At 44.8% G+C, this 27,176-nt stretch overlaps 1 protein-coding gene across 10 annotated transcripts in view; it reads left to right on the top strand.

The window, feature by feature from the left end:
- Window positions 1-19,360, top strand: part of PTPN3 (protein tyrosine phosphatase non-receptor type 3) — a 183,320-nt gene extending 163,960 nt beyond the window's left edge. For all 10 annotated transcript variants that reach the window (XM_077141515.1, XM_077141493.1, XM_077141486.1 and 7 more), the window contains 7 exons: window positions 5,306-5,396; window positions 5,696-5,757; window positions 7,357-7,503; window positions 14,833-14,961; window positions 15,182-15,327; window positions 15,767-15,902; window positions 17,914-19,360. In XM_077141515.1, coding sequence (XP_076997630.1) covers window positions 5,306-5,396; window positions 5,696-5,757; window positions 7,357-7,503; window positions 14,833-14,961; window positions 15,182-15,327; window positions 15,767-15,902; window positions 17,914-17,991 — 789 coding nt within the window. In that variant the 3' untranslated portion in view covers window positions 17,992-19,360. The remainder of the gene's footprint in view (window positions 1-5,305; window positions 5,397-5,695; window positions 5,758-7,356; window positions 7,504-14,832; window positions 14,962-15,181; window positions 15,328-15,766; window positions 15,903-17,913) is intronic.
- The last annotated feature ends 7,816 nt before the right edge of the window (window positions 19,361-27,176 follow it).

The following is a 27,176-nucleotide window of genomic DNA, read 5'->3' as shown; positions in this document are numbered from 1 at the left end:
GGACTCTGAAGAATACTTGTTAAATAGTATTGGAGTCTAAATCTGGGACTGTGCATTTATTCATGTTATCGTAGGTCTTCATATGACTAGCAGCAGTTTCAACTGACACCTTTATAGAAAGGTAGGTAGAGGTTCCAGGTCACCTCGCGAGAGTGGTATCTCTTGCCCTCTGGCTGGGGTCAAGTAGAAAGGAAAGAGGCTGCCCCTAACGTGGACGAGCTGTGCACACGGAGGAATTATTCATTTGTCTACTGAGCAGTACTCTGAACGCAATCTCTGGGACCCTCAAGCAAAAGGGGTTACCCTTGAGCTTAATTATAGCTCAGTGGCTGAGCGCCATGTCCAAAAACGCCGAAACTGCCAACTCTCGACCTGCTTTATTTTAGCGGTTTGCACCCTGTTTTCAAAGCAGCAGATCTCCGTTCTCATTCCCTCTATACATTTTTCTTGAGCACCTACTACGCACCAGGGACACTGCTGGCCATGGGGTTTATGGAGGTGAAAGAAACAAACAGGATTCCTTCCTTCACGGAGACAACAGTTTAGTGATTGAACAAGGAACTAGAACAGCTATTTTTAAGTCAACGTCTAGGGGTGGACTCTGAGCAAATCTTTTTCTGCTGTTTGCACTTTCCTTCCCTTCAACTCTCCCCTCCCCACCACCGCCCTTTTTTTTTTTTAGTCTTTGATGTTTCATTTTCCTTCCCCTCCTGGGTTCCTCAGCCCTCAAGAACCCCCTTTCATCTCAACACAGCTGACCCACTGGGCTGGGCCAGCATCAATGGCGAAGGCAGCTGGTTTTCCAAAGCCCTCATCAGAGGATGTCCCTAGATTTCACATCTTTGTTGGGTGAGAAGTCTGAGGAGCCCAGAGTCACCTCCTGCTGCTCTCTGTGTAATATTAGATGACTCTTTCAAAGAAGAGGTATTTAAACTGGAAAATGCTCTCTTAGCCACCCCAGCCTGATGGCCAGAGTGGTCCAGCTCCCATGACTCCACTGCTGGTCTTTGGAGGCCCTCGCTGGAGACAGTGATACTGAATTTGAATACATTTGTTCCCTGGCAACCCCTTTTAGCTGTTTGTTTATATATATATATATATATATAAATAATCCTAGTTGCAGAGCTTCTTAGACCTGCATTCTCAATTGGATTAGAACAAGCATTTTAGGACATAAAAATCAATGGGTTTTTCAACTAAGTGATTTTATAGCTTTCTGTCTCGTGACCCTGCCTCTCAGCCTCTGCCTCATCCCTCTTGTAGGACCTCTCACACTTTCAGCCCAGGAGTAACTGAGCAGAGAGCATTTTTCCAATGAATGCTTCTTTAGAGAGCCTTGTCTCCATTTCTGGCCACTACAATACAGCCTTAACTCATTCCCCACCATTCCTGACCCTTCCAGGAAGATATTCCTGTGTTTCCAGCACATCACTTTCAGCTGCGACTCTGCTTTCTCAGACCCGGCCCACCAAACAGCCCACGTTTGGAGAAGAGTCGATAAATAGAAAGAGCTGGAGAACCAACTCTTAACCCTTTAGAAACTAAGTACTTGCACAAAACTGTGGTAGTTGAGTGGAAATAGCATTCAATCAAGGCAGACATACTAGGAATGGGTCATCAAGCCTTCCAAAGGCCAAAACAATTTAGTCTTTGATTTGTTACCTAGCTTTTCATAAAACTTTTTTTTAACTTTGTAGATTTCTTTCATTGTAGTTCTTTTCTATTTCAAGTCATTTGAATTAAAAAAAACAACAACAATAATTCTATTGGAATAATTCAAACAGTTCAGAAATGGACAAAATAAAATTCATAGTCTGTTGACCCCCATCCCTTCAGCTTCTTCATCTTTGTTATAATTTGCACAGTAGCAATTTGATATGTATCCTTCCATATTTGTCCCGTTGCTTGTGCAAATATATTTTATACACGTATATCTACACATACATAAGTGTACACATGCACAAACGATCATATATGTGTAACCTCAGATCATATGTGTGTAACCTCAGATATATATATCTGTGTGTATCTGTGTCAGTATGTGGGTAAATGGAATCACTACTATATTTATATTATTCTTTAACTTGCGTGTTTTTTTTTTAAATAGATGAGTAGATATTCTTCCAAATCGGTACTTTCAGTCTACTTTACTCTTTCTATTACTTGCACAGAATGTTGTGCTGTGATTGTGCTAGAATTTAAGGCAGGTCATCTCCCTGTTGAGGAATATTCAGATTATTTTCAGTTTTCTAATTAAAAAAATGCTGCTGGTAAACATCTTTATGTATAAAGTGTAGCGTGGGCCCATTTAAAGTTTTTTAAACATTGTCATGGTACTTCGTTATTTTTTTAATTATTTTAGTACTTTACAATCCTATCGCCAGATCATTGTTGCCAAGATATGTTTAAAATCTTAATTTAATTAAAGCCTTTTTCTAGATCTGTGCTTTTCTGCTAGACCATCTCAAGTTGATTTCATTTGCATCTTTATTATGTAAAAAAAAAAGGTATCTTTGTACCTCCAAGTCAGCTTTACTGATTATGTTCACTTAATTGGATTTCACCTCTGAGCAGTTAATCAGTTAGAGCAGAGATGCCATTTAGACAAATTTGATTAACTCAGATATCCTCCTTCTGCCACAGTCAAACCAAAACCTTCAATAAATCATTGATTTATTTCTAGAATGAGCTCAGAGAGCCCATTAAAACCTGCGGATATTTATTTAAGAAGTTGTTCCATGGCCGCCTGATTATTATGAATTGAAATTGTAAAGATAATCAGTATTGGGACCCTTAGAAATTCTAAGCATTTAGTTAATGAATATGATGTTTCACTAGTACCACAGCAAAAAATCTCCATGTTAGTCTGAGAGTTCTGCTTAAATTGTTTGTTTAATAAGAGAAGAACTAATAAGGAAAAAATAGACCCACAGAGGTCAGTCTATACAACAAGACGTACAAATTGCCGAAAATTGGTGGAAAAGATAATGTTCAGTCTCCATATTCAGATTTCAGTGGCATCTTAGTTGAAGCAATTGACCACAATTGGGTGTATATGTATACGTGCAGACAGATACAATACATATATTTGTTTCATTGGTAAAAACAAGAAAATAATTAGATTGAACCATATATTAGCATTTCCCATACTGTGCTCCCAGTATTCTGAGAGAAACAACAGGCATTGCTTAAAAAAAGTTTCGTGGTCAAAGAAATCTGAAAACAGACCCACCACATTTTCTTAGATTCATAGAACATAAGTCCTGCAGAAATAAATCAGATTGGCAAAATTGGAACTAACCATTTCCATACTACATGGATATGACTTTTCTGCAAGACAACTTGATTGCATGCATGCAAGTCCTCAAAAATATGCTTTCATGTAGTAATTCTGTTCCTAGGAACTTACAAGAGTAGAGAAATTTAAATAGCCTAATCAAAAAGTTGGGTAAAAGTTAAATCATGACACGCTGTTGATTTTGAACTCTTAGAAATTATGGGCATAGAGAACATTTAATAACACTGGAAAATGTACACCGTCTTGGTTTGCCAGGGCTGCTACGATAAAGACCACACAGCGGGTTGGCTGAAACAATAAGCATTTATCATCTCACGGTTTTTGAAGGCTAGAAGTCCAAAATCAAGGTATCAGCAAGGGCATGCATTCTCCCTCCGTCAGTAGTGGTCCTGTGCAGCAGTCCCCTGTCACCTGGCCATCTCTCTCTGTCCTTGTCTACTCTTGTGGTTTCCACTGACCCCTAGCTTCTTCCTGTGGCTTGCTTAAACTGATTGCATCCAACTTTCCTCGCAATATGAGACCTCCAGTCACTAAAGCCCTCCAGGACTAAGGCCCACCCTGATTCAGTTTGGCCACAGCTTAACTAATAATTCCTTCAGACACGGTTCACACCCACAGCAATGCAGATTGAGATGAGAACCTGTGTTTATGGGACATGTCTCAAAAACCATGGTAGTTTTTCACTCAACACCTCTGTGAGATGCCGAGGTCTTCCATGGTCAACTTGACTTCAGAAATTCTTAGCCTATCTGATTTATTTCTGCAGGACTTATGTTGTATGAATCTAAGAAAATATGGTGGGTCTGCTTTCAAATTTCTTTGACCACAAAACTTTTTTCAAGCAATGTCTGTTGTTTCTCTCAGAATATTGGTAGCACAATATGGGAAATGCTAATATATGGCTCAATCTATTTTCTTGTTTTTACAAATGAAACAAATATATGTATTGTATGTCTTTGCACATATGCATATTTATATTCCTGAACATGTACATACAGAGAAAATAAACTGGAGAAAATATATGAAAAGGTCATCCCAGGGTTGTGAAGTTGCTGGTGATTCTTTCTCTTTATTCTTGTCTGAGTTTCCCACATTTTGTGGGGGAAAAAAAAACATAGTATCACTTCTAACATTGAAAATCAAGTTGTGTTGTTTTAAATTCCCATAGAGTTAATAAAAACACCTGGTGAGTTGGGTTTAACTCTGTCATTCGAGTGGGGGAAAAAGCTGCATAGGAAAGAAAACTCAAGCATTGGAATCAGCTCTGAGTTCATCCTCTCGTGTGATCTTGAGCAAAGCATTTAACTTCTGAGGTTCACTTGCAAATTAGGGCACTGTTAATGCCTCACACAGACAGGCCTGTTGTGAAAATCATGTCAAATACAGCATAATTATATAAATATATACTTGTTATGCAAAGGTTATTTTAATTGAATTTTTTAATAGTGATTACATGTGCAGGGAAATACCATTTTAAATGAACTTTACTACACATTGGAACACATGTTTTTACTTTGGAAATATATTCCTGAACTGATGAATGAAATGCTTTTGTTCTTAAGCAAAGAATATAGTTCACTGTATTGAACTGTAGCAAAAAAATGTTTTTACACTAATTTAGATGATCTCCATTTAAATTTGAATCAGAGTTATTTTTCTCCTCTCTACTCGCTTCTAGCATTTGTCAAATAATTGTCATAAAGATGAGGTTTTACTTGCCATCTATTTATCTGTGACTCAGACACCTTCCCATGACTTTTTTTGTTTCAAAGATCATCATGTTAAAATTAAAAACGACATTATAGAATAATTTAGTCAGTTTCTCGTGGAATTATGAAATTTTGTGTTGGGAAGATTTTCTTTTAACATATACCACACAGTGACTTTTAATATTCTACGATCTTAAGATTTTGATGCACTGAATGGTAAACTTTCCTGTAATGCATATATTCATACTCCCTTGAGCTGTTTTTTGCATTTTTTTCTACTTCCCTATTTGTCATATAGCAACTCTACAGAAAGAAGCCTGGTTTGGCCATCACATTTGCAAAGCTGCCTCAGAATTTGGACAAAAACCGATACAAGGATGTGCTGCCTTGTAAGTATCCAGTGGGAATGTCTCCTTTCCCCACCCCCTACCCCTCCACCCCCCACCCCCTCACACTGAGATAATGTTTCCCTTTTTAAAACAGATTGTCTGGTATTCTGGAACAATTTTCAGTGTGTCTGTAAACACCACAGTCTTTATTGTAGCCATTTCAGGCTCGGAACAGTTGGGGAATAGTGTTTATGCTAATGAAGCGAGAGCTGCAGATGGGACTGGGAACGAAATTCTCATTGACTTGTATGATAAAAATAACACACGGAGTAATTAGTAAATTTCTCTCTCCCCTACAGATGACACTACCAGGGTATCATTGCGTGGAAATGAAGATTATATTAATGCAAGTTATGTGAACGTAAGTTAGGAGTCTATATGATAGGACATATAAATCACCTTAGCGATAATGATGATGGCGTGTGTTTTTCTGTTCACTACTTCATTTAGCATCACACCAGCCATGAGCAGTAAGGCGATCGAGTCTCCTTTTATACAGGGAGAAAACTAAGGTTCACAGAGAGTAAGTAAGTTCGACAATGTCATAAAGTTAACAGAAGTTGGAATGAAAACTCGGATTCTATATTTCTGATTTCATAGCCCATGTGCCTTCTGTTGTCCTTAGCTATTGACATGTAGGTGTTTGTTTCTTGCAGGTGATATATTTGTAACTTGCTGTGTGTTTTCCGCCCCCCATGTTATTAGTGTACATCCTGTCTAAAAATAAAGATAAAACCTCTTCTATACATACCCCAAAAAGAAAAAGGGAAAAATCGCATGTGTTTTGCGGGAAAGCATTAAATCTCACTTTAAAAATACATGTTGAGACGATTTATCTATCCTCTCTGAACCTCAGTTTCTTCGTCTAAACCAGTGGTCAGCAAACTTTTTCAGTAGAGGGCCAGGTGGTAAATATTTTGGTTTTTGCAGGCCAAGAGTCAAAATCGAGGATATTATGTAGGTACTTATGTAACCATTTAAAAATGGGGAAACTACTCTTAGCTTGCAAGGCAGAGGCCACAGAATTTGGCCCTTAGGCCATAGTTTGCCAACCCTTGATCTAAATGAGCTGATGCTTTCTCAGTGTAAGTGCTCTCAAGTTACAGCAAAATATCAAAAACTGTCCTGCTAAAACTAGGTCTAATCATTGGTTCCATTTAATGCAAAGCATCTGTGGGATTCTTTGGCCCTCATCTCAGTGTTCCCAGTGTCTTAAGAGCAGAGCGTTAGAGATCGTGGGGATGGCAGGACCATGCAGTCCTGTGTCTTACTGTTATCCTGGGGACTGAGACCAGGGCCAAGAAAGCCACTGACCCAAGAGCCAACCCAAAGCCATGATTTAGGGGCATCCATTTCCCTCCCTACAAAAGAATTACTGAATCTTGATGCCAACCCAAAGCTCAGCAGGTTCTCAGTGTTCTTCCCTAGCAGGAACTCATTTCAGAAAGGAAAAAGTAGAAGCAGAGCAGGAGAACACTGAGGACCCCTAAAAACCTTTTAACTGGCTCCTGTCAACATTCATAAACTTAATGGTAGAAGCACTGGAAACCACGCAGAAAACAAAGTACAAGACTAGGTATTTTCTGCTTCAAAGAAAAGTAAATAGATTTTGATAGAAAACCTACATGGGGCAGTAACCAATACGAGTAGGTTATCTCTGGGCTAGGACAATGTAAGTCACCCAAAACTCTTCTTCCATTTTGTAACCACATTTCCGATTGTTGCCTCCTGAGGATCACCCAGTTTAAACGCTAATACTTACTGCTAGACTTACTAGCAATTTGGAGCAATTTCAAGGATTTTTTAAGATAAATTTTTCTTTGATTTTTCTCATTTGCTATAAAGTTCATGAGATATGATTCTGGTACGATGTCAGTTATCAAAAAGAGTTTTAAAATCCAGTTCCTCGTCCACCTCATGGCAGTGACAGATTCTGATGCCTTTCATAATCTCTTGCCAGATGGAGATACCTACTGCTAACCTTGTGAACAAGTACATTGCCGCTCAGGGACCCCTGCCACATACCTGTGCACAGTTTTGGCAAGTAGTGTGGGATCAGAAGTTATCACTCATCGTTATGTTGACAACACTCACAGAGCGGGGGCGGGTAAGTGGCTGGATTTCCGTTCACACGTGTGCGATGCTTTATGGAATGTAAGTCTGACAGTTGGAAAGCCCCCTTGCAACCCATAAATCTAGTCGGAGTCACTAATGGACACCTCCGGTTACCAGAAACTCAGCACTCCTCTCCCCTAGTCCCTGGCCTTCCCCATACTTGGCCTTAAAGAATGATCAGATAACCATTCCCACTGCGGGCTTGGATCATTATAACAAGCCGGAATGCAGTTCCCCTTACCCCGCTTCCCCTGGCCGAGAATGTCTGCTTGGGCTGTGGCCTCACAAACACAGGACCAGAGCTCATCCTGAGCAGAGCGGGCCAAGTGCCAGGTCAGCAGTGGCCATAAAAAATTAGGAGAAATCCTTTAACAAGTCTGATTATGCAAAAAAAAGGTAAGAATGGCCTAGTTAGGAGGGTGAAAGATACTATCTTTTATAGTCACTGATCATATCAAAGAAGTCACTGTCCAAGAGAGACCTGTACCGTAAATTTGATAACTTCTGGGTACATCTGGATAGCTTCATCATTAAGCCTTTTGTTTTTCAGAAATGCAATCCAAGATCAAATATCAATTACTTTTGTACCACCTGCTCTGAATTATCTGTGTGCCACTTTCTCCCAGGCCACTCCTGGGTATCTAGTTCAGAATTACAAATTGATCCATGTTGAAAGTCAGAACCCACAGGTTTGGAGGGAGTAATATGTTTGAAGAGACCAATCTAACCTCCCACCCAAAACAACACAATGAGAATTCCTACTAATTCAGCAGACCCCTGCAGATTGCCTAGGACGCTAATCCAGAACACACGTCCCACTACTTTTAGGACACCCCTGGAGTTCATCCTGTGGGTGTTTGGCTTTGATTTATAAAGTCCTTCCTCACAATGAGCTAAAATTCATGTCACTTTTAACCTCCACCTCACTTAGTTCTGCCACATGGAAAGATACAAAATAAGCTACCTCTCTATATATAACTCCCCTTCACATATCTGAAGATGACCTTAGACTTGTACAAGCCACACCACACACTCAGCTTCCATTAAGCTTGTGGTCAGTAGAAACTGTCCAGTCTTTGTTTTGATGTTGCTCTCAAGCCAGTTCCCCAATTTTGTACTCATGCCCCTGACTCTTGGAACCTATGCACAGCATGTGGGTGGTGGTCTAGAGCCAGACCACCTGAGTTCCAGGTACGGTTCCTCTTGAACATGTTATTTAACCTTTCTGCCCTCAGCTCTCTTGCCTATAAAATGGAGATGATAATAGTGCCCACCTAGTAGTGTTGTTAAGAAGACTGAGACAATACACATATGTAAAAAGCTTAGAGAAGTGCCTGTTGCAAGTAGTTATTGTTGTGTGTGTGTTTGTCATTATCCTCCTTATCATGAGCTCTTTGAGGCTTTCAAGGCTTTGCTTGGTCATTCCTGTGTTTGCCGTCACTCAAAGCTTCTTGTTGCTCAACAGATTTGATCAGACTTTCTTCTTTTTGCATAAGTCACTGATAAAAATGGGGAAGGTCCTCAGGAGGCATTAGATGCCTCTCCTAGAACGCTGTTAGAGGCACTGAGGACACTCTGGGAGCAGTTGTTAAGCCTCCCAGCTCAGCTGTTGTCCCCTGCCATTTCTCCATCCTCCCTACCCAGTTACCAGGAGAGACCTCATCGGAGGCTTTGCTGAAATCACAACACACCATGACTATGGCATCACCTGATCTTCTCATCTAGGAGCCTTGTTTTTGTTTATTTTGTGATTTTTAAAAAAAGTTTATGTTCAATAAGAAATTAACTCAGTTGGACTCTTTGTTTGAACTTAGGCAACCCCTGGGGTCTCACAGTACTATTCTTTTCTTGTTTTCTAAAGCACTGCCAGCTGTTGTTCTGTGGTGTAGTGGTTTAAGCATGCAGATTCTAGAGCCGTGCTTCCTGAGTTCAGATCCTGGTTCTGATGCTTCCTTACCTGTATGACTTAGGCAAACTGTAAAATTTCTTTATGTAAAATGGGATAATAATACTTGTCCCATAGGATTGTGAGGGCACACAAAATATTACATGTCACCTAGGAGGAGGAATAGCAATAGCGGTAAATGGAGGTACTACCTTAAAAAATTATTGCTGGGTCTTTACTCTGTTTATTTTACTGTATTATTATTCATTTATTATTCTTCTTTAAATAGATTCACTTTTTTTTTCTTTATTAAATTCCTTTTAAAAGATATTTCTTACATGGAAGTCTGGTATCACTTGCCATAAATAGGAGGTGTATGTAAAAATCCAAAGACCACAAAACAATATAATTACATTCTAGGAAGATTCTCTTGACTTCCCGCCTCTGAACCTCTCTGTCTATTATAAAAGGAGCATAAAAGTATTAGGGAGGCGGTGTTAAAGCTGCACTAGACCCACACTGAGGCTTACTCCCTGGCACGATCAGAAATATTGAAAGAAAAAAAATCGCTTTCCCACCATGTGGTTCTGTGTCACTAGCTGCATTCTAGGCTATTCCAGTACCTTACAGACAACAGACGTCAAGCTTATTGCCTTGTCATTTCTAGAACCTACCCCTGTCCCCGTTTGAAAACCCTCCTTATGTACCCGCCTCTGGTCCCTGATCCGCCTGCTTCCCAGGTGCCTCCGTGCTCCAGGCGTTCTCAGAACAGTCTGGAAGCGTCTGGCCTCCTGTTGCCTGTGGTCTTTTAGTTCACGATGCGGAGATCCATCCAGGGTCGCTCAGTGCCACCTCTCTTCTTGCCTGCTATGGGCATCTCATTCCCCTTCACAGAGTTGGAGCCACTCTTTCCAGCTAGAAGGTCATTCTTAGAGAAAGGGAGCCCCGGCAGGAGTGCTTTGTTGTCTTCCCTGGATAGCAGCCCCTTCTCTCCCTCGCTCAGCTCTTTCCAGCTCAGCAGAAAAGGCTCTTTCTGTGATCCCAAGAGCCTTGTACCCCCCTCACTGCGCTCACAGCCCTGCGCCCCCTGTGCTGTCCCTGATCACACCCTTCTCCTCTCTTTTGTTGGTGTCCGCTCTGAACCTGAGCTTCTCTGAGGTCTCTGTGTGACCTGGTGGGCATCTTTGTTTCCCCATTGGTTTCTTTGTCTCCCAGCCCTTTTTGTCCTAATTGAACCCAGTCTGGCTGGTTCCATTGGTTCTCTGCTTTAGAGATGCCATCTCCCGTGAGATAGCTTTCCCTTCACAATCTCTGACTTCTCTCTCTTGTTTATCATCTGTTAGAATCCTATTCTTCTAAAATCCAGGGTACATGTTTCATCCTCCTTCAATTACAAACTCTCAGGTGATCCGTGCCCTTTATCCAAGGTCCTTTCTCTTCCTCGTCCCCACCTACTGGCTCTTCCAGATTAGAAGTTAGTCCAGGTGAGCAGTTTTTGCCCCCAAATGCTTCAACAAGTCCTGTTTGTTTTCTCCCATTTTAAGTTTTAGTAAAGTGAGACTCAGCAGGCGTGTGGCTGGTGGGAGACCATCACCACCTGTCTCCAGAGCCCTTTGAGGCCACGTTGTCTATTAGATATTCCCACTGAAGGACCACTTTGCTTTCTCCCATTTTTATTCCCACCCCAAATTCATCTTTCATTCTCCCCTCATGTATATGGATTTCCACATAGAGGTGCAATCTATTGTTATTTGTGGTCATTATTTCTACCTGCTCCTACGGGAAATATAGGGCTAAGTTCCTGTTAGCCTCTGGTTTCAACATTTTTGTCAACTGATCAGTACATAACCTTGTATTTCCATTTAAAGACACCTCGATTAATATATACTGTTGATTCATTAACGTTGAGCTCACAGCAAACACACAATAACTAGGCCTGAACAAAGCTGATCTCATGTGATGTATTTTCTCCATACATCACATCAAAGCCTCCTTGTGCTCAGGAACACTAGACAGCACTTCAGCACTACACTTGAGAGCCAATTTAAACAAAATCACCAGCAAAAAGCACAAATGTGAAAAACCTGGCACTAGATATACTGCAAAAACGTCACTCGTTTACATTCTGAGAGCCGAAATGAGAAGACAGAGTGTCACCTGTTTGACCTCAGCTGGGTTCAGGCAGCTCAAATCTTTCACCACCCTCATGTGTCCCCAGATAACTGCAAAACTGCCGCAGGTTTTGATGTGGGGGTTGCAAATGAATGTTAAAAAGAAAGTGGATTTTTAGAAAGAGTCTGCAGACAATGAGGACCAAGTGTATATCTATCCAAGTGAAGATGTCATTCTCCCTCGCTTTCTATCAGAGCTGTCTCTTTTGAGGAAAGAAGGTATTTTTTTGCATCTGTGTATTAGGATATGGACAGCTTTCCTTCACGGTCTGCCAATCGTCAGAGGCACTGGCTTCAGAATTGGGAGGGGGTGATGATGTCTTTCAGAGTCACTGAGGGTCGGGAGTGACCCTGGACACAGAGCCTGTCGCATAGTAGGGTAGCAGTTCTGGATCCTGTTCTGCCAAGGTTCGCCAGGCCTGAGGCCAAAGGATTTACTACTCTGTGGTATTAATGGGTCACCGGGTTGTGTGAGGGTCCAGTGTGGTGACGGGAAGTGGTCTAGGGCAGCCCACAGCGCCATGAGCCTTCTCACATCGCTGTACATTTCCCCACACTGAGCTTGGTAAGATGCATTCAAGGGTATGAGGCCTCTCCCCTGGGAACTCATTTTCAAGTCAGTCTTGTCCTCCCCCGTGAGTGGTTAAGCAAACAGAACTGGGCACTGGCTCCTTCCACGCCCTAAACCCCAAACTCACATTCTCATATGTTGACAGGTCACGTTTACCCAGGTGGCCTCCCACATAAGGTGCCCAAAGCTGAGGTCATCTACCACACACCCAAATTTGCACATCCTTCTGTGCTCACCGTTTTGGTCCATGGGGTACGTCTGTCCAGTTACCCAAGCCAGAAATCTGGAATCAGCCTTGATTCCTGCCTTAACTTCACTTCCCACTTCTACTTTCACTTCTGCTGCCACCGTAGAGTGCCTTCCTTAACTTTCTGATCTGCCCTCGCTTCTGTCCCCAGGGCTCCTGCCTTCTCTCCCAGCCTTTTCATTTCTCACCTGATTCAGCAACCACCTCCTTAGCATCCTCCTGGCCTAAAGTCTCCCCAGGTCCAGTCCATTAACACAGCTTCCAGCATGACCTTTTAAGAGTGTGAACACTGTCTTGTCATTTTCCTGCTCAGAACTCTTCAGTGGCTCCCCAGGCGCTCAGGCACGTGAACACACATGGACACATGCACACACACATGCCAGCCTCGATTATACTTTTTACCCCATTGTCCTGAACTGTAAGCTCTTTACCTTGTGTGACTCCTTCCCTCACCCACCCTCTGAATACCCATCTTTCTACATGATCTGACCCCAGTTGATTCATTCTCTGAGCCTCAGTTTACTCATATACGACATTGAGATAATGATAGTACCCTCATCATGGAGTTGTTTTGAGGCCAAAATAAAATAATGGTCAGGGTGGTGCAATGGTGGCTCAGTGGCAGAATTCTCGCCTGCCATGCCAGAGACCCAGGTTTGATTCCTAGAGCCTGTGCATGCAAAATAATAATAATAATAATAATAATAATAATAATAATAATAATAATAATAATGCTCATAAAAAGTACTGTTCAGTGCCTCACACAAAAGTTGTAGAGGTATTAGACTTTAGCATCATCACCCCTTATGGCAGAACAAATGTGCAAATAAGCCTCAAAGTTAAGTTCCTTGCCCAAGATCACACAGTTGGTTAGTAGAACTTAACAACCAGACTTAAGTGCTCCACAAAATTCTTGCCCTTTCCACTAAACCCCAGCTGCTTTCAGATCCAAACAGGCCTAAAAACTAAATTTGATCAGGGGTCAAGAAAGAGTCCGGTCTTGATGTCAATTCATTGTAGAGAAAGGGGCATCTCTGGGAGTGTGGATATTTGTGGCACTGCCTTTGGCAGGCTCCTCACTGCAGGGACTGTCCTCCCACATGTCACCCTGTGGGCAGGAATCTGGGAGGCAAGGACGCTCCCATTAGAGGAGGGAGGCAGGAGGAGGGTGGCATTGGCCCCCCTGCTCTGGGTTCTGGAGACAGCAACTCTTTTCATGTCCCAGTGAAGTTGAGGGGTGGCCACTAGCTGAAATACCCCATAAAGGTATAATCATAACCCAGCTTTTCAGCAGCATACTTTAATTTCAAATATCCACGGTGACATTTGAAAATAAGAATAGAAAAGCGGAAAATTATATCCCCTTTCAGCCGTAAACAAATGTAATTTTTGCATTGGTTGGTACATGTAAGGGCTTGGGAAATGTTACTCTTTTTTTTTAAATGAGCTAGGATTTCACTAATGGAAGGAGCGCTGACACAATGGACCACATGGCCCTGAATTTTGCTTCGAGGTCAGAAGCAGGAGCTAAGATGGCTTTGGGGCAAGCTACAGGCCATGGGAAGAGAAAGGGAAATCAGGGAGGGCTGGAGCAAGCCGCCACCACACTGAGGGGTACAGGGGTGCCCAAGATGGAATACTGCCCTGTACCCCTCAGCTCTGGTCCCCCGGAGCCCCAGTCTCCTGTCTGCTAAATAAGGAGCAGTGGTCAGCATTTGTCAGCTCTATGGGGAGCCACGTGTGAGAGCATTGGAGAGCCCAGAAGGTACCACTCCAGTGGAGCGGGTTACTGTTCATCTCAGTTTGGGGAACTCTTCCCTCTGGGTTTCTGGGGCATCTCTGCTCAGCCGTACTCTGGGTGGCACAGAGCCTCTCACGACAGCGGCTTAAGTGCCACCGTGGACCTGACCCCCCGGGGAGCCACTCGCTGCAGCCTGCCCTCTCCAGCCTCTGTCCCCGTCCGTGAAGCAGGTGCCATTCCCAACTTCCAGGTGAAGAATGTGAGAACAAGGAGGTTGAAGGAACTTGAGTTATTCAATGTCCCACGACTAACAAACATTAGGAGGAGAACTAATGATCCCGGCGGGCTTCTGGTGGACACCCAAACTTGGGTTCCTGAGCTCTGTCCCTGAGGCCTCCCACCTCGGAGCTGAGGGTGGATCAGGCAGATGGGGGAGGGTGGGACATCCAGGCCCCACATCTGAGGTCCTCTCCTGGTCTTCCATGTAGAACCCTGCTGACAGGGAAGAGGAGTCTCTTGGTCCCATCCTCCAGGCTCCGGCCCAGGGCCTCCCCTGAGCGTCCTTTCTCCTGGCAGTACTCCGAGCCCCTGGGCATGAGTGAGGGCACGTGTCTGGGGTTCCCTGCGCCCTCATGGGGGAGGGGGAGAGGCCAGATTATGGCCCGGCCCCAGGTCCACCCTCACGCAGCGGGCGGTTTCCTTGCAGACCAAATGTCACCAGTACTGGCCCGACCCTCCCGACGTGGCCGAGCACGGCAGCTTCCAGGTGCGGTGCCGCTCGGAGGACTGCACCCTCGCCTACGTGTTCCGAGAAATGCTAGTCACCCACGTGGAGGTAGGCGGGGCCCGGCGGCGGAGGTCAGGGGAGGGCCACTCTTAGGGGCTGCTCGGCTTTCGGTCCTGGTGAGCATTTCAGTAATGGCGCAAGTCAAGAGCCGGCACGGCCCCCGCGGCAGGAGCTCCCCCGGCGGGGGGTGGCGAGCGGCGTGGCCGCCTGGGGCCTGCTGCCCACACAGCGGCCAGGGTGGACGAGCCAGGACACCGCCTGTGCCCAGACAGGAGAGGAGCACACGGTCACGCACCTCCAGTACGTCGCCTGGCCCGACCACGGCGTTCCCGACGACTCCTCAGACTTCCTGGAATTTGTCAACTACGTGAGGTCCCTGAGAGTGGACGACGAGCCCGTCCTGGTTCACTGCAGGTACCTGGTTGGTTCGTTGGCTGGTTGGTTGGTTGTGACTTCTTGGCGGTCATCACAGCCTTGCGCTTTTACAAAGCCCTGGTCCCGTATCTCTCTACCCTTTCAGAAGATTAGGAATTTGATGCAATTGCCGATTTCCAAATGTAGCGCAGAACTGAAGAAGAAAGTTCCATCCTCATCGTCACCTTTGTCCTTGAGCCAGTGACCTCCCCAGTGGATGGGAATAAGCCAGGGAACTGGGGTCTCGAAGCCCTTGGCCTCAGCCTGGGGGGGAACAGGCTTCTTAGGCGCTGCAGGCCGTGGCATGTGTCCCCTCTTCCCAAAGGCCCGGCAGGACAGAGCCTTTTCCGGCATCGGCGCAGGGGCGGGGAAGGACTTCAGCCGGGCGGTGCGGGAAGCTGCCGGGGCCAACCCTACCCCTCTCCTCTCGCCCCTGCAGTGCTGGGATAGGCCGGACCGGCGTGCTGGTCACCATGGAAACAGCCATGTGCTTGATCGAGAGAAACCTGCCCGTCTGCCCGCTGGACATCGTCCGGAAAATGCGAGACCAGCGCGCCATGATGGTGCAGACGTCAGTGAGTGGAAATCCTGTTCTGGGAGTGAGGGCGGCAGCCGCTTCCTGGGGGGCTCCCCTGGGCCAGGCTCGGGCGAGGGCTTCGAGGGCAGAAGACTGAGGTCTGGGGGTGCTGAGGCGTTGGCCAGGGCTCGAGCAGCTCCGAAGCCTGCCCCCGCCACCCCCACCTGGCCCCCACCTCCTGCTGCCCTTGTGCCCCCCGCCCCCGTGGCTGACCTCCCGCCAGCAGCCCAGCCAGCGAGTAGGGGCGGTTGTGCTCTGCACTGCTGCAGGTGAGCCAAGCCCCCCTGAGGGATTGTACCCCACCCACCTGTGCCCAGGCCCCCCTGGGCCAAGGGGACGTTTCCCGCTGCCTTTCTCTCTCCTCCTGGGATCTCGGTACAGCAGCCATCCCCAGGAGGAAAGCTGCTGGCTTTCCGCTCAAACTACCAGAGGGCAGTGAAGTGGGGGTGGAAAGAATGTAATTCAGGCTCCCCTAAACACTGGGCAACTTTTAGATAGTCCCTTAACCTCTCTCCAAGCCTCAGTTTCCCCATCTGCAAAATGGGGACTTCGTTTCCCAGGGCTGCTGTAACAAAAGACCACACACTGGATGGCTTAAAACAACAGGAAGTTATTGTCTCATAGTTCTGGGGTCCACAAGTCCAAAATCAAGGTATCGGCAGCGCCAAGCCTGGAGGGAAGGACCCTTCCTTGCCTCTGCCTAGCTTCCAGTGTTTGCCAGAAATCTTGAATGTTCCTTGGCTTGCGGCTGCAGCACTGCAGTCTCTGCCTCCACAGTCACATGGCCTCCTCCCCCAGCATCTGTCTGTTCCCCCTTATAAGGATACCAGTCATATAAGACTGAGGACAGTCCCCCTCCCCTAACCTAGCGTGGCCTCATTTTGACTTAACTAATCCATAGGTAATGACCCAATTTCCAAATAAGGTCACATGCTCGGGACTGGGGGTTAGGAATTCAACATATGTTTGGGGGGACAATTCAACCCATAACAGGAACCCTCCCACTTTTATTCATTCACTAGATAACTGCAGCAAGCAGGAGAACTGGATTAATCCATTATAAATCCTGACAGTATGGGGGAAGTTCAGAGGACTCAGAGAACTTGGAGGAGGGGTATTTAAAGCAAACTTTGAGAAATCCAGAAAGGCTTCCCAGAGGAGGTGAAACCCCCAGGATGCATGAAGAATTAGCAAAGAAGGCAAAAGCTCTGTTTTCCAGCTAGCTCTATTGCCACTGGCTTGTAGACAGAGTTTAATAGATTCTGAGTGCTGGTGATTGTATATTAGTTTGTACCCTGGAAATCTGGTTAAGAGAAAAAATATCAGCTTACGTTTTTAAAGCCATACTCTACCCTGTTTTGTAAAATGACAAGACTTTATTGCTGGTTAAAAAGTAAAAACATGCATCATCTGCGTCATCTCGGTAGGGTTTCCTAGCTGTTGAAGCTCAGTCTAAATGCTTTCCCTATGCCATATACTTCACTAAAATATGTTTCTTGGGTGCTCGATGATATGACTAGCCTTATCCTGCACAGTAGCTTGCATCGCTCTCCTTCTGAAGACAAAATCCAGACTCCTTACCCCTGCACAGGGCCCCCCACGACCAGGTCCCAGCCCACCTGCACAGCCTCTGCCCTGGGCCATCCAGGTCAGACTGCCATGCTTATGCTGCAGCCCTCTGTGCCTACAGCAGCCACCTTGCAGCCAGCTTTGCATCCTTCCCTTACCCCCTACCCCCCAGGCATTTGGTTCTTCCCTCTACTATATCCTCATGACACTCTGTGCATCCCTGTCCTGGAGCACCCCCTCCCCACCCCACACATTGTGAAGGGATTATTTGTTCACAAATGTGTCCTTTCCACTCCATTGCCCTGGCGTGAATCCCGGGGTCCAGCCTGGCCCAAAGGTGGAACTGAGCATATACAGATGACATAAGAGAAAAAGCACAAATGTGGTGAAATGCGGTCCTGATGGAGTGCCTAACCCAACAGTTTTCTGTTCTTTTCCAGAGCCAGTATAAGTTTGTGTGCGAAGCGATTCTTCGTGTTTATGAAGAAGGCTTAGTCCCAATGCTGGATCCCAGTTAAGACAGCTGTGAAAACATTCATTCCTCTTTTCCCAAGAGCATCCTCCTTGAGGACTGGCAGACTTCTCTCTCTGCAAGCAGCAAGAGGGATCTGTGTGGGGTGCGGGAAAGGAAGGAGCACATTTGAAACCAGGCACTTTAAAATACTCTAGAAAAGGTATCGTGTACATAGGAACCATGTAGATACGCATGCAGTTATGTATAGCAGCATTTAGACCCATTTTTCCGACGCAGAGAATTAAGCAAAAGGAATCTCACTTTGGGACCTGCCTTCCCCTCCAGACGTTCCCATACCCTGGAAGCCATCCTTGAGCAACTCGGAGGGAAGGCTGGCAGTACGTGGACCTCCCACAAACACGATGGCGTGGTTATTTAGGGTTGCTTGGATATTTCAAGTGTATATTTGTATAGAATATCGCCTATGGAAGGGCTGAGCTTTCTGTGCTTCTAGGCGCAGCTGGAACGAGTAGAGTTCACCCGACGCTGATGCTATGGAAACCCTGATGAATGTATTAGACTAGGCAGGTGGTGGAGCCTTTAGTCGCCCTCCTCCTTTCGCCCCATCTCCCTGCCACTTCCGATATCCATGTTTCTGAGAATCATGTCCCAAACCCTCTGCTTTCTCCTTGCGTTCATGCCCCCTTCGGCTCCCTACACAGGACCTGAGCTGGGTGTGGTAATGCTGTATTCTGCTGAATTTTCCGTGGGGATTCCGAGAAGTAGGACTCTCCGTGTCTGATTTTTCATCACATGTTAGTTTGGGAAGCAGGTGTCTCTTGCCTCTGCTCACCTCTTACTCTACCCTCAGAATCCAGGACTGGAATCATTTACTACTGAGTCTACTCCATGTATTGCTGCTACTTCAAGCTCTTACGCTTGAAACCTTATGATTTGCGTTAGGGGAGACGGGATCTTGTCATCGAAATATTCAGTATCTCTGGCCCTTCTCAATCGATCTTCTAGAAATTGAACCGTGGGAAATCCAGTTTCCGGAGGGTTGTCTGCCGGTGTGTGTAAGTGTGTGTGTGTGTGTGTGTGTGTGTGTGTGTGTGTCGGTAGCTGAGTGTCTGTCAGGATTCCTAACTGGATTCAGATTACAGTGGAGTTTATATAAAGAATGACTCTCTGTAGGGAAGAACAAATGGGCGCATTCACCCTGAGTTACAATGGTCTCCATTGCATTTCAAAGGAGAGGACAGACTATCTGAATATAAACGCAATTTGATGTTAATTTATTCTATGTACATCATGATTTTGATTGTCCTGAAGAATTCTGCCTTTGTTAATACTGTGTTAATTTTTTTTTTTAATTTGTGTCAGGATTGTAGCAAATTATTATTTAAGGAAAATAAATGACATTAAAAATGTTATCGTGGTATTTTTAAATTGCTGTTTACATGGGTCCGGGAGAAGAAACTAAGCCAGCTTCTTAATGGCGTCTGTAAGGAAGAAATGCTCTTATACCATGTGCATGTAAGTGAAGCCATTTTGATATTTAGCGAACTCAGGATGATCGAGTAGTTTCCTGATTTCAGAGTGGATTAAGACCTATGGAGTGGGAGTCCAGTTTGTAAAAGTCCCTTCTCTGCAGACCTAGCATATTTGCTTGTATGCTTCCCATTGTTTCCCCACCACTATTTTAGCACTAAATGGGAGAGGTAGGAGGTAGGGGCCGCAACTCCATACGTGGAACACAAAGCCACCAACTGCCTTTCCTGGCAGCATAGTAGTGCTAAGCGAGCAGGAAAATTGATGGCTGAGTGGGGAAGAGATTTGGTTCCTAATCTCCATTGGTGTAACTAGCTCTAGGCCTCATCCCTTCAGAGCTCTGCTTCTATTTCCTCATCTGCAGAATGGAAGAAATAATACTTAGGATTTTAGGTTGAAAATAAGGATTTAGGAAGATCGTGTTGCTAACATGAATCCTCATCACCTGTAACATAACTGATACTGTTACGGATGAGCCAGTTAACTTATTAGTAACCCAAAAATACACCAAACAGAAGTGGAATCATCTGGGTTTTTATAAGAGAAAATGCTCTTCTTCTAGGGAGAGCAAGAACAAAAAGGAGCCCTATACTAATACCTTTGTTCAATCTGGTCTCAAAAAGTTCTATCAGCAAGGCACCAAAAAAGGAGAAGAAGAGGGTACAGTGGCATAAATGTAAATACCATCAGGATATTTAGCAAATCATTACCATTCGATGAAAATGCCTTCTTGCCCAGTGTGCAAAAAGCCTGAGTGGTCTAAATGCATTTGAAGATTTGGATGGTGGCTTTTTTTTTTTTAAACAAATCAAATTATTCCATTTGATTCAGAATTGCTATCACAGTTGTTTCATGAATTTCTAGAAAGCTTACCAAAGGTTGCAACCAACCTTTTCCTGCCCCTATGCCAGGTAATAGTTCAGATCCAGCAGATATTGCCAGGAACAAACTCTACGAACTTATGGGGAAGAACAAGACAAAAGAACTATCTGAAGGGGCAAAATATGCAAGGAAATCCTGTAGACATAACCAATTAAATTCTGTACCTCAGGATTCCTGTTTCACCACCTTATACACTGGAGCAATTATGCTCAAGGAGCCTTTTTTAGTTCCAAGTAAAGAGCATCAGAATCAGAATAGATTGTTTTGCCTGGAAAATTTGTCTGGGTGTGAATGGAGGAGACACTTACATCCTGGGTTCTGGTGCTCTCAGGAAGATCTAATCAGGCACATTGATATGCTGGCTCAATCGATATGGGAGATCCCTGCTGGTGTTGCGCTATAGAACCTACCCTTGGAGTTTTGACTTTGCAGAGAAAAAGAGTCAACTCAGTTTGGTGGGGAGTTGGGAGGGCGGGAGCTGGGTCACGAACTTGAACTGGTCCTTAGCTCCAGCAGCAGTACACATGTATTTTTGATGATGCCTCTGGATTAGTGTAGATGCTACTGCTGCCATGTTGGCAGTTGACATTGTTGTGTTCCTCAGGAACTGACATTTGAGGCCAAATAAGAGGCGCCTTCATCCTCCAGGAGCCATGAAGAGGCACCATTGATGGGGAAAGATTGTTCCAGGCTGGACTTGGGTCTTGACCTGGGCTTAGCAAAATGTGTCTCCCCTTGGCCCTTAGTTTCCTGGTATGTAAAAGGGGAAGGTTGGGCTGGACGAGGTAAACTCATCGGTTCTTTCAAGAGTTCACCTTCTGGGAATCTAATATTCCAGAGAATTGCAGTTAATCCCAAACCAAAGCTGTGTAGCAGCCAGAGAGATATTTGTCACATTTCAGACACTTGTCCCAGAGGGGCTGTCTCTAGACCTAGGTGCTGTTGAACGCAGAGACAAGGATTGCCCTCGGTTCCTGCCTGTCATCCTAAGCTGAGAACAGGTGGCAAAGACTCCGACCTCTGCCCGGGGGACCAGAAGTGTGTGCAGCTGATGGCCACGCTGTCGTGCCATCGTTATAACTCACATTCTGTTCTGAGCAACCAGAGGATTTACATGAAGTCATGGTGAGTTGAAAAGTTCCTTAATTGATCAACAATATTTTTTCTGTAAATTTGGAATATTTTTCATTCTGACCTTTAGTGACTACTGAGAAACAACTGGATTGATATAAAAACACTCAAGCTATGCAGTGCAATTATTGTCTGTTGACATTTTTATTCTAGTAATTGTCTTGCTTTCTGGAAATACTTATTTTGTTTGCCTTGATTTTTTTGTTTGTTTGCCTTGATTTTTAAAAAATAAATACTAACTCTTTAGAGAAAAGTGCCCTCTGCTCATCTTCACTTTCCCTCTGGTTAGCAGCGTGGCCTCCCAGGCACACTACCTTTCTCTGCCTTGAACTTGGGTTGCAAATTCTAAATGAGAATTAGGTTCAGCTCTCAGTGACAACAGTAGTTTCTATAAAGCAGGACTTTGCCCTCTGTTATGGGTTGACTTGTGACCCCCAGAAAGGTATGCTCAGGTCCTAAACCCCAGAACCTCAGAACGTGGCTATTTGGAAATAGAATCATTGCAAATGGAATTAAATAAATTGAGGTCATATTAGAGCAAAGCAGTCAATCTAATGTGACTGGTGTCCTTATAAGAAGAGAAGAGATAGACACAGACAGGGGAGAAGGTCAGATGAAGGAGGAGACAGAGACTGGAGCAATGCATTTGTGAGCCAAGGAACGTCCAGGATTGCCAACAAATGCCAGAAGCTATAAGAGGCAAGGAAGAGTTCTCCCCTATAGGTTTCAAGGGAACAAGACCCTACTGACACCTTGATTTTGGGCTTCATCAGAATTGGGAGATTATAAATTTCTGTTATTTTAAGCCACCCCATTTCTGGAATTTGTTACAGCCACCCTAGGTAATAAAAGTACCCTTCTGCCAAGCTGCCACGATGACTGCACGACCCCCTGAGTCCAAGGTAACTTCCAACTTGTTGCTCTGCCACCTCACATGCAGCTTCTGCCTGTGGTCCAAGAAGCCTGCTGCAGCCACGTTCACATTCTAGCAAGCAGTATGGAAGAAAGGGGAGGGGGAGAGAATGACCCCTTCCCTTAGGGGTGTCTACTGGATGTTGTACACACTACTTAATGCTTACATCCAGTGGATCAGAACTAGTCACAGGGGTATCCCAAAAAGCCATGTGCCAAACTAAAATGCAGGTATTCCATTTCTGAGAAAGAGGGGAAGGATGGGTTGGAGCATCAAAGCATTGTCTCTGCCGTAGCTCAACATTTTGGCCACCTTTCCTCTCACACATAGAGCCCATCCTTCCTCTCCCCAAGGGACACAACCCAAATCCCATTCCATTACAGCATTCAACTAAAGCTCAGGATCTTTGAGTGATGTACACTCTTCTCTGTTACCTCTGGATGGCTTCTTGTGGTCCGATGCCCTCTAAACTAACAGAAAAATTGTCTTCTCCCAGGACAGCCCATAGACACTGGTGAAGTAGAATAGAAACAGGGAGATCCACTGAAAATTCTCATCCATGTGAGCAGAGAGCAGGAAACAGCTGGCAGTCACTGCCACAACACAATTATTGTCTGGTGACATTTTCTAATAATTGTCTTGCTTTCTGGAAATGCTTTCTCATTTTGTTTGCCTTGATTTTTTTTTTTTAATACCAACTCTTTGGAGAAGAGTGCCTTCTGTCCATCTGCACCTTCCCTCTGGTTAGCAACCTCCCCTGCACACTGCCTGTTCCTGCCTTGAACTCCTGGTCCATTTACCTCCATGGCCACATCAAGGTAGGACTGCAGAAGGTGATCTTGGTGATGGCACAGCTTTTACTCCTGGGGTAGTTTGGGGGCTTTAAGTCCCCAAGGTTGCTTTCACAGTTCTTGTAGACCAGGCTTGTGGTTTCTTTGCCAATAGAATCCTATCAAGTACCCATAGCTAGAGATCTGGGGTAGACTCCAGTGTTTCACTTCCTCTCTCTGCTCTGTCCATTCATCTTTCTCATCATAAAAGTGGCTACCTTAAGGTCTCCTGAAAGAGAGGCTTTGGGTGCAAAGGCAGCACCCTTATTCTAATCTCTGGAGCTACCTGGCTCACGTTTTCTCACAGAGAAGTATAGAAACGGCTTGCTGCCCCACTCTTATCTCCTGCTCAGGCTGCCACTTCAGGACCATTCACTTCTCTTAACAGCTGCAGTGTGGAGGTCAAGAGTGGTTGGCATTTTCAAACTTCAAGACTAGAATCAACTTTGAGTGCAGTCTACAGGCAGGGCCTCCCTTTGCAGAGCTGGATTTTCTGTCTGCTTGCAGCATGGCTGTCTCTAGTTCAAGTTCATCTTACTTCCGTAGGACTTTGTGAAAAGCAACAAGGAGCAACAGTCACACTTTTTTCATCTCTCCTGCCATTTCCACTCTTGCTGTGGCCTCAGTCAGCATATGGTACATCCCCCAAGGGAGTGCAGATGACAATTTCATAAAATGTTTAGCTATTATATAAAAGGGCAATTGCTGTATCCTCACCAGCTGCTGGCCTACCAATTCCACTAAGCCAGTACCACATTTTAGATGTTATTTGCAGCATCCCATTTTCATGTCTCAAATTCTGAATCAGAAAACTAAAATAAAGGCGGCTTGAACAAAATATAAGTTTCTTTCTCCCATGCATAAACACAGGACATCCAGAGCTAACACAGTGGCTCCACAATTCTCCAGAACCCAGGCTCCTCCAATCTGGCCACACCACTATCTTTCACATGCATTTTCCACATCATGGTCCAAAGTGGCCACTCCAGCTCCAGCCATCAAATATGCATTCCAGCCAACAAGAAAGAGGAAAGGGGAGATAAAGAGATTGTTCCTAAAAGATCTTCCTAAAAGTTGCATGTGCTACTCTGATTTACATGCATTTAGCCAGAATTAGTTATATGGGCACGTCTAGCCTCAAAGGAGTTTAGAAAATGTAGTCCTTATTCTAGATGGCACTGTACCCAGCTAAAATTGAGGAGTGTTATTATTAAGGAAGAAGGAGAAATTATTTTTAGGCCACAATTTTTGTAGCCCCTGTTGCAGATTCCTTGATTTCCAAGCTACTGAAGGGCTGACTTATGAAAAGTTCCCCTACTCAGGAACCAGCACATAGGAACAAATATAATTATATCCTTTAAATAAGACTTGTAGTACTAACATCTTGACATGTAGCACTGACAGCTGCTAACAGGATCAGCAGCCATCTGTTTGCATAAATGTAAATTTTTTCTCCAAACCCCAGACTCCTACCCCTTGCCCACCTCCCAATTATTCAGGTCAAACTGCAACTGTGGGCCCCTTCATACCGTTTGTTAGTTAGTACCTAAGCCTCCAGATTCCTTTCATGGTCAAGGAAGGCCCCAGAAGTCCCTCTGAGGCTGCCTGGAGAAGACAAGAAAGTAAGAATGCCTAGTGGGACCTCTTTGCAGAGGTCCAAGAGAGAGATGGTGGCAGACCAGTAATATTGAAGAGGAAGAAATGATCACTTGATAACTGATTGTGTGTGCAGAGGAAGGAGCCAAAGACAGGGCCAGTTTGTAGTTTGGGCAAGGGGTGGATGTGGTTTCCAGAAAGAAAGAGGATGAGGTATGGGGAAAGATGATGAGATTGTTCCTTGGGCCTGCTTTACTTTTCCTGGACTTCTCAAGCAAATACCATGCAATGGGTTGTCTAAAACAATGGAAATTTAGTAGCTCACTGTTTTGAGCTGGGAAATATGTCCAAATCCAGGCGTCATCGAGCAATGTCTTCTTCCCAAAAACTGGCATTCTTGGGCTGCTGCGAAAGATCCTTAGTCCTTGACTCCTTTGTCACATGGCAATGCACGTGGCAGCCTCTCCTTGCCTTACCTTTCTGTTCTTTCAGGTTCCACTGAATTTTTTTATTTTCTTTCTTTTTTTTTTTTTGCATGGGCAGGCACAGGGAATCAAACTCGGGCCTCTGGCATGGCAGGCGAGAACTCTGCCACTGAACCACCGTGGCCCACCCTCCATTGAATTTTTTTTCAACTTTTATTATATAATATATCATACATACAAAACAAAGAAAGAAAAAAGTAATCGTTTTCAAAGAACTCTTCAACAAGTAGTTACAGGACAGATCCCAGAGTTCATCATGGGTTCCCATACCATCCTCTGAGATTTTTCTTCTAGCTGCTCTAGAATATAGGAGGCTAGAAGCCATAAATATTTTTTACATCACAATTGACTTTTTTTTCTTTCTTGTGAAAAATAACATGTACAAAAAAGCAATACATTTAAAATCCCAGCACAACAACTAGTTGTAGCACAGATTTCAGAGCTTGGGATAGGTTACAATTCCACAACTTTGCTTCTAGCTGTTCTAAGATACTGGAGACTAAAAGAAATAGCAAATTAACGATTCAGCAATCATACTCATTTAAGCCCTACCTTCTCTGTATAACTCCACCACCAGTGAATTGTAATTTCTTGCTTCCTATGGCCTTCTCCTCTCTCTGTCTGCGTTCATTTCACTTATAAAGGACTCCAGCAACAGGATAAGACCCAGTGTGTTGGAGGTGCCACCGTAACTGAAGTAACCTCATCAAATAGTCCTACTTGCATTGGGCTCACACCCATGGGAATGGATCGGGTTTAAGAACGTGTCATTACCGGGGTACATATAGCTCCAAACCATCCCAGGGCCTGAAGTCTCACTTTAGGGATCCCAGTGTAACCAGTCAGAAAAATCTCAAGGCAACAATGTCTGAACACGACACTTTCTTCACGCTCAAAACTGCATGTGCATTTCTGGGTCCTGAGCACCGCAAAAAAATAGATATTTTTTGTGCCATTTCTGTTTAAATTTAATCCATTTGAATTTCTGTCATCAAATTCAGTTATTAAAATGGCTTTTCTGGGGTGAATATGCGGTCAAATTCATATTTTATCATCGTAATCAGAGGCCCCAAGGTCGCTTAGAATTTCCTCTTAGCACGCGTCCTGCCTCTGAATCCTCAAGGACTTCGCTCTCTCCAGAGCTCACAGCAAATTCAGGCAAGTGGGGAGTTCTGCTCATGGCTGGGCACATGGGAAGCTGGGGAGAGGTCCCCAGCCTCGTTCTGATGTCACGCTCCACTGGCTGGTGGTTTTGGCACAGTCTATGGGTGGTTTTCTTGAGTGGTGTAAGGCTTCTCCTTAGCCCCATTCAGCATGGAAGAACCACCCTCTTCTCTGGGTGGGGAAGGGTGGCCTTCCTCAGTCCCATCAGCAGTACCCACACCCGCCCCCACCCCGTCTCCGAGTTTCACAGCCCCTCACTGGGCCGGGTGTCTCCGTGGATATCTTAGTTTACTAGGGTTCCCGGAACAAAGTACCACACACGGGGTGGCTTAACACAACAGAAATGTATGGTCTCACAGTTCTAGAGACAAATCCAAAATCAAGGTGCTGGCAGGGTCTCGCTGACTCTGGAACCTGTAGGGGAGGACCCACCCTCGCCTTTTCCTGCCTTCTGGTGGATTGCTGGCAATGCTTGCTGCGGCACTTCAATCTCAGCCTGTTGTCACGTGGCCTTCTCCCTGGGTGTCTCTCTTTTTGTACCTCTCCTCTGGGAAACCTCAGTATTTGCTCTTCAGCCTTTCCAATGGATTGGGTGAGACCCACCCACATATTCAAGTGTACTAAACCCCTTTAGTTTAAATCAGATGATGATTGAGGTGTTAACTACCTCTCCCTGATACCTTCACATCAACACAGG

This window comes from Tamandua tetradactyla, chromosome 2 (assembly GCF_023851605.1).
Source record: "Tamandua tetradactyla isolate mTamTet1 chromosome 2, mTamTet1.pri, whole genome shotgun sequence".
Taxonomy (NCBI): domain Eukaryota; kingdom Metazoa; phylum Chordata; class Mammalia; order Pilosa; family Myrmecophagidae; genus Tamandua; species Tamandua tetradactyla.
The sequence above is the reverse complement of the archived record's forward strand: the minus strand, read 5'-3'. Positions and strand labels throughout refer to the sequence as shown.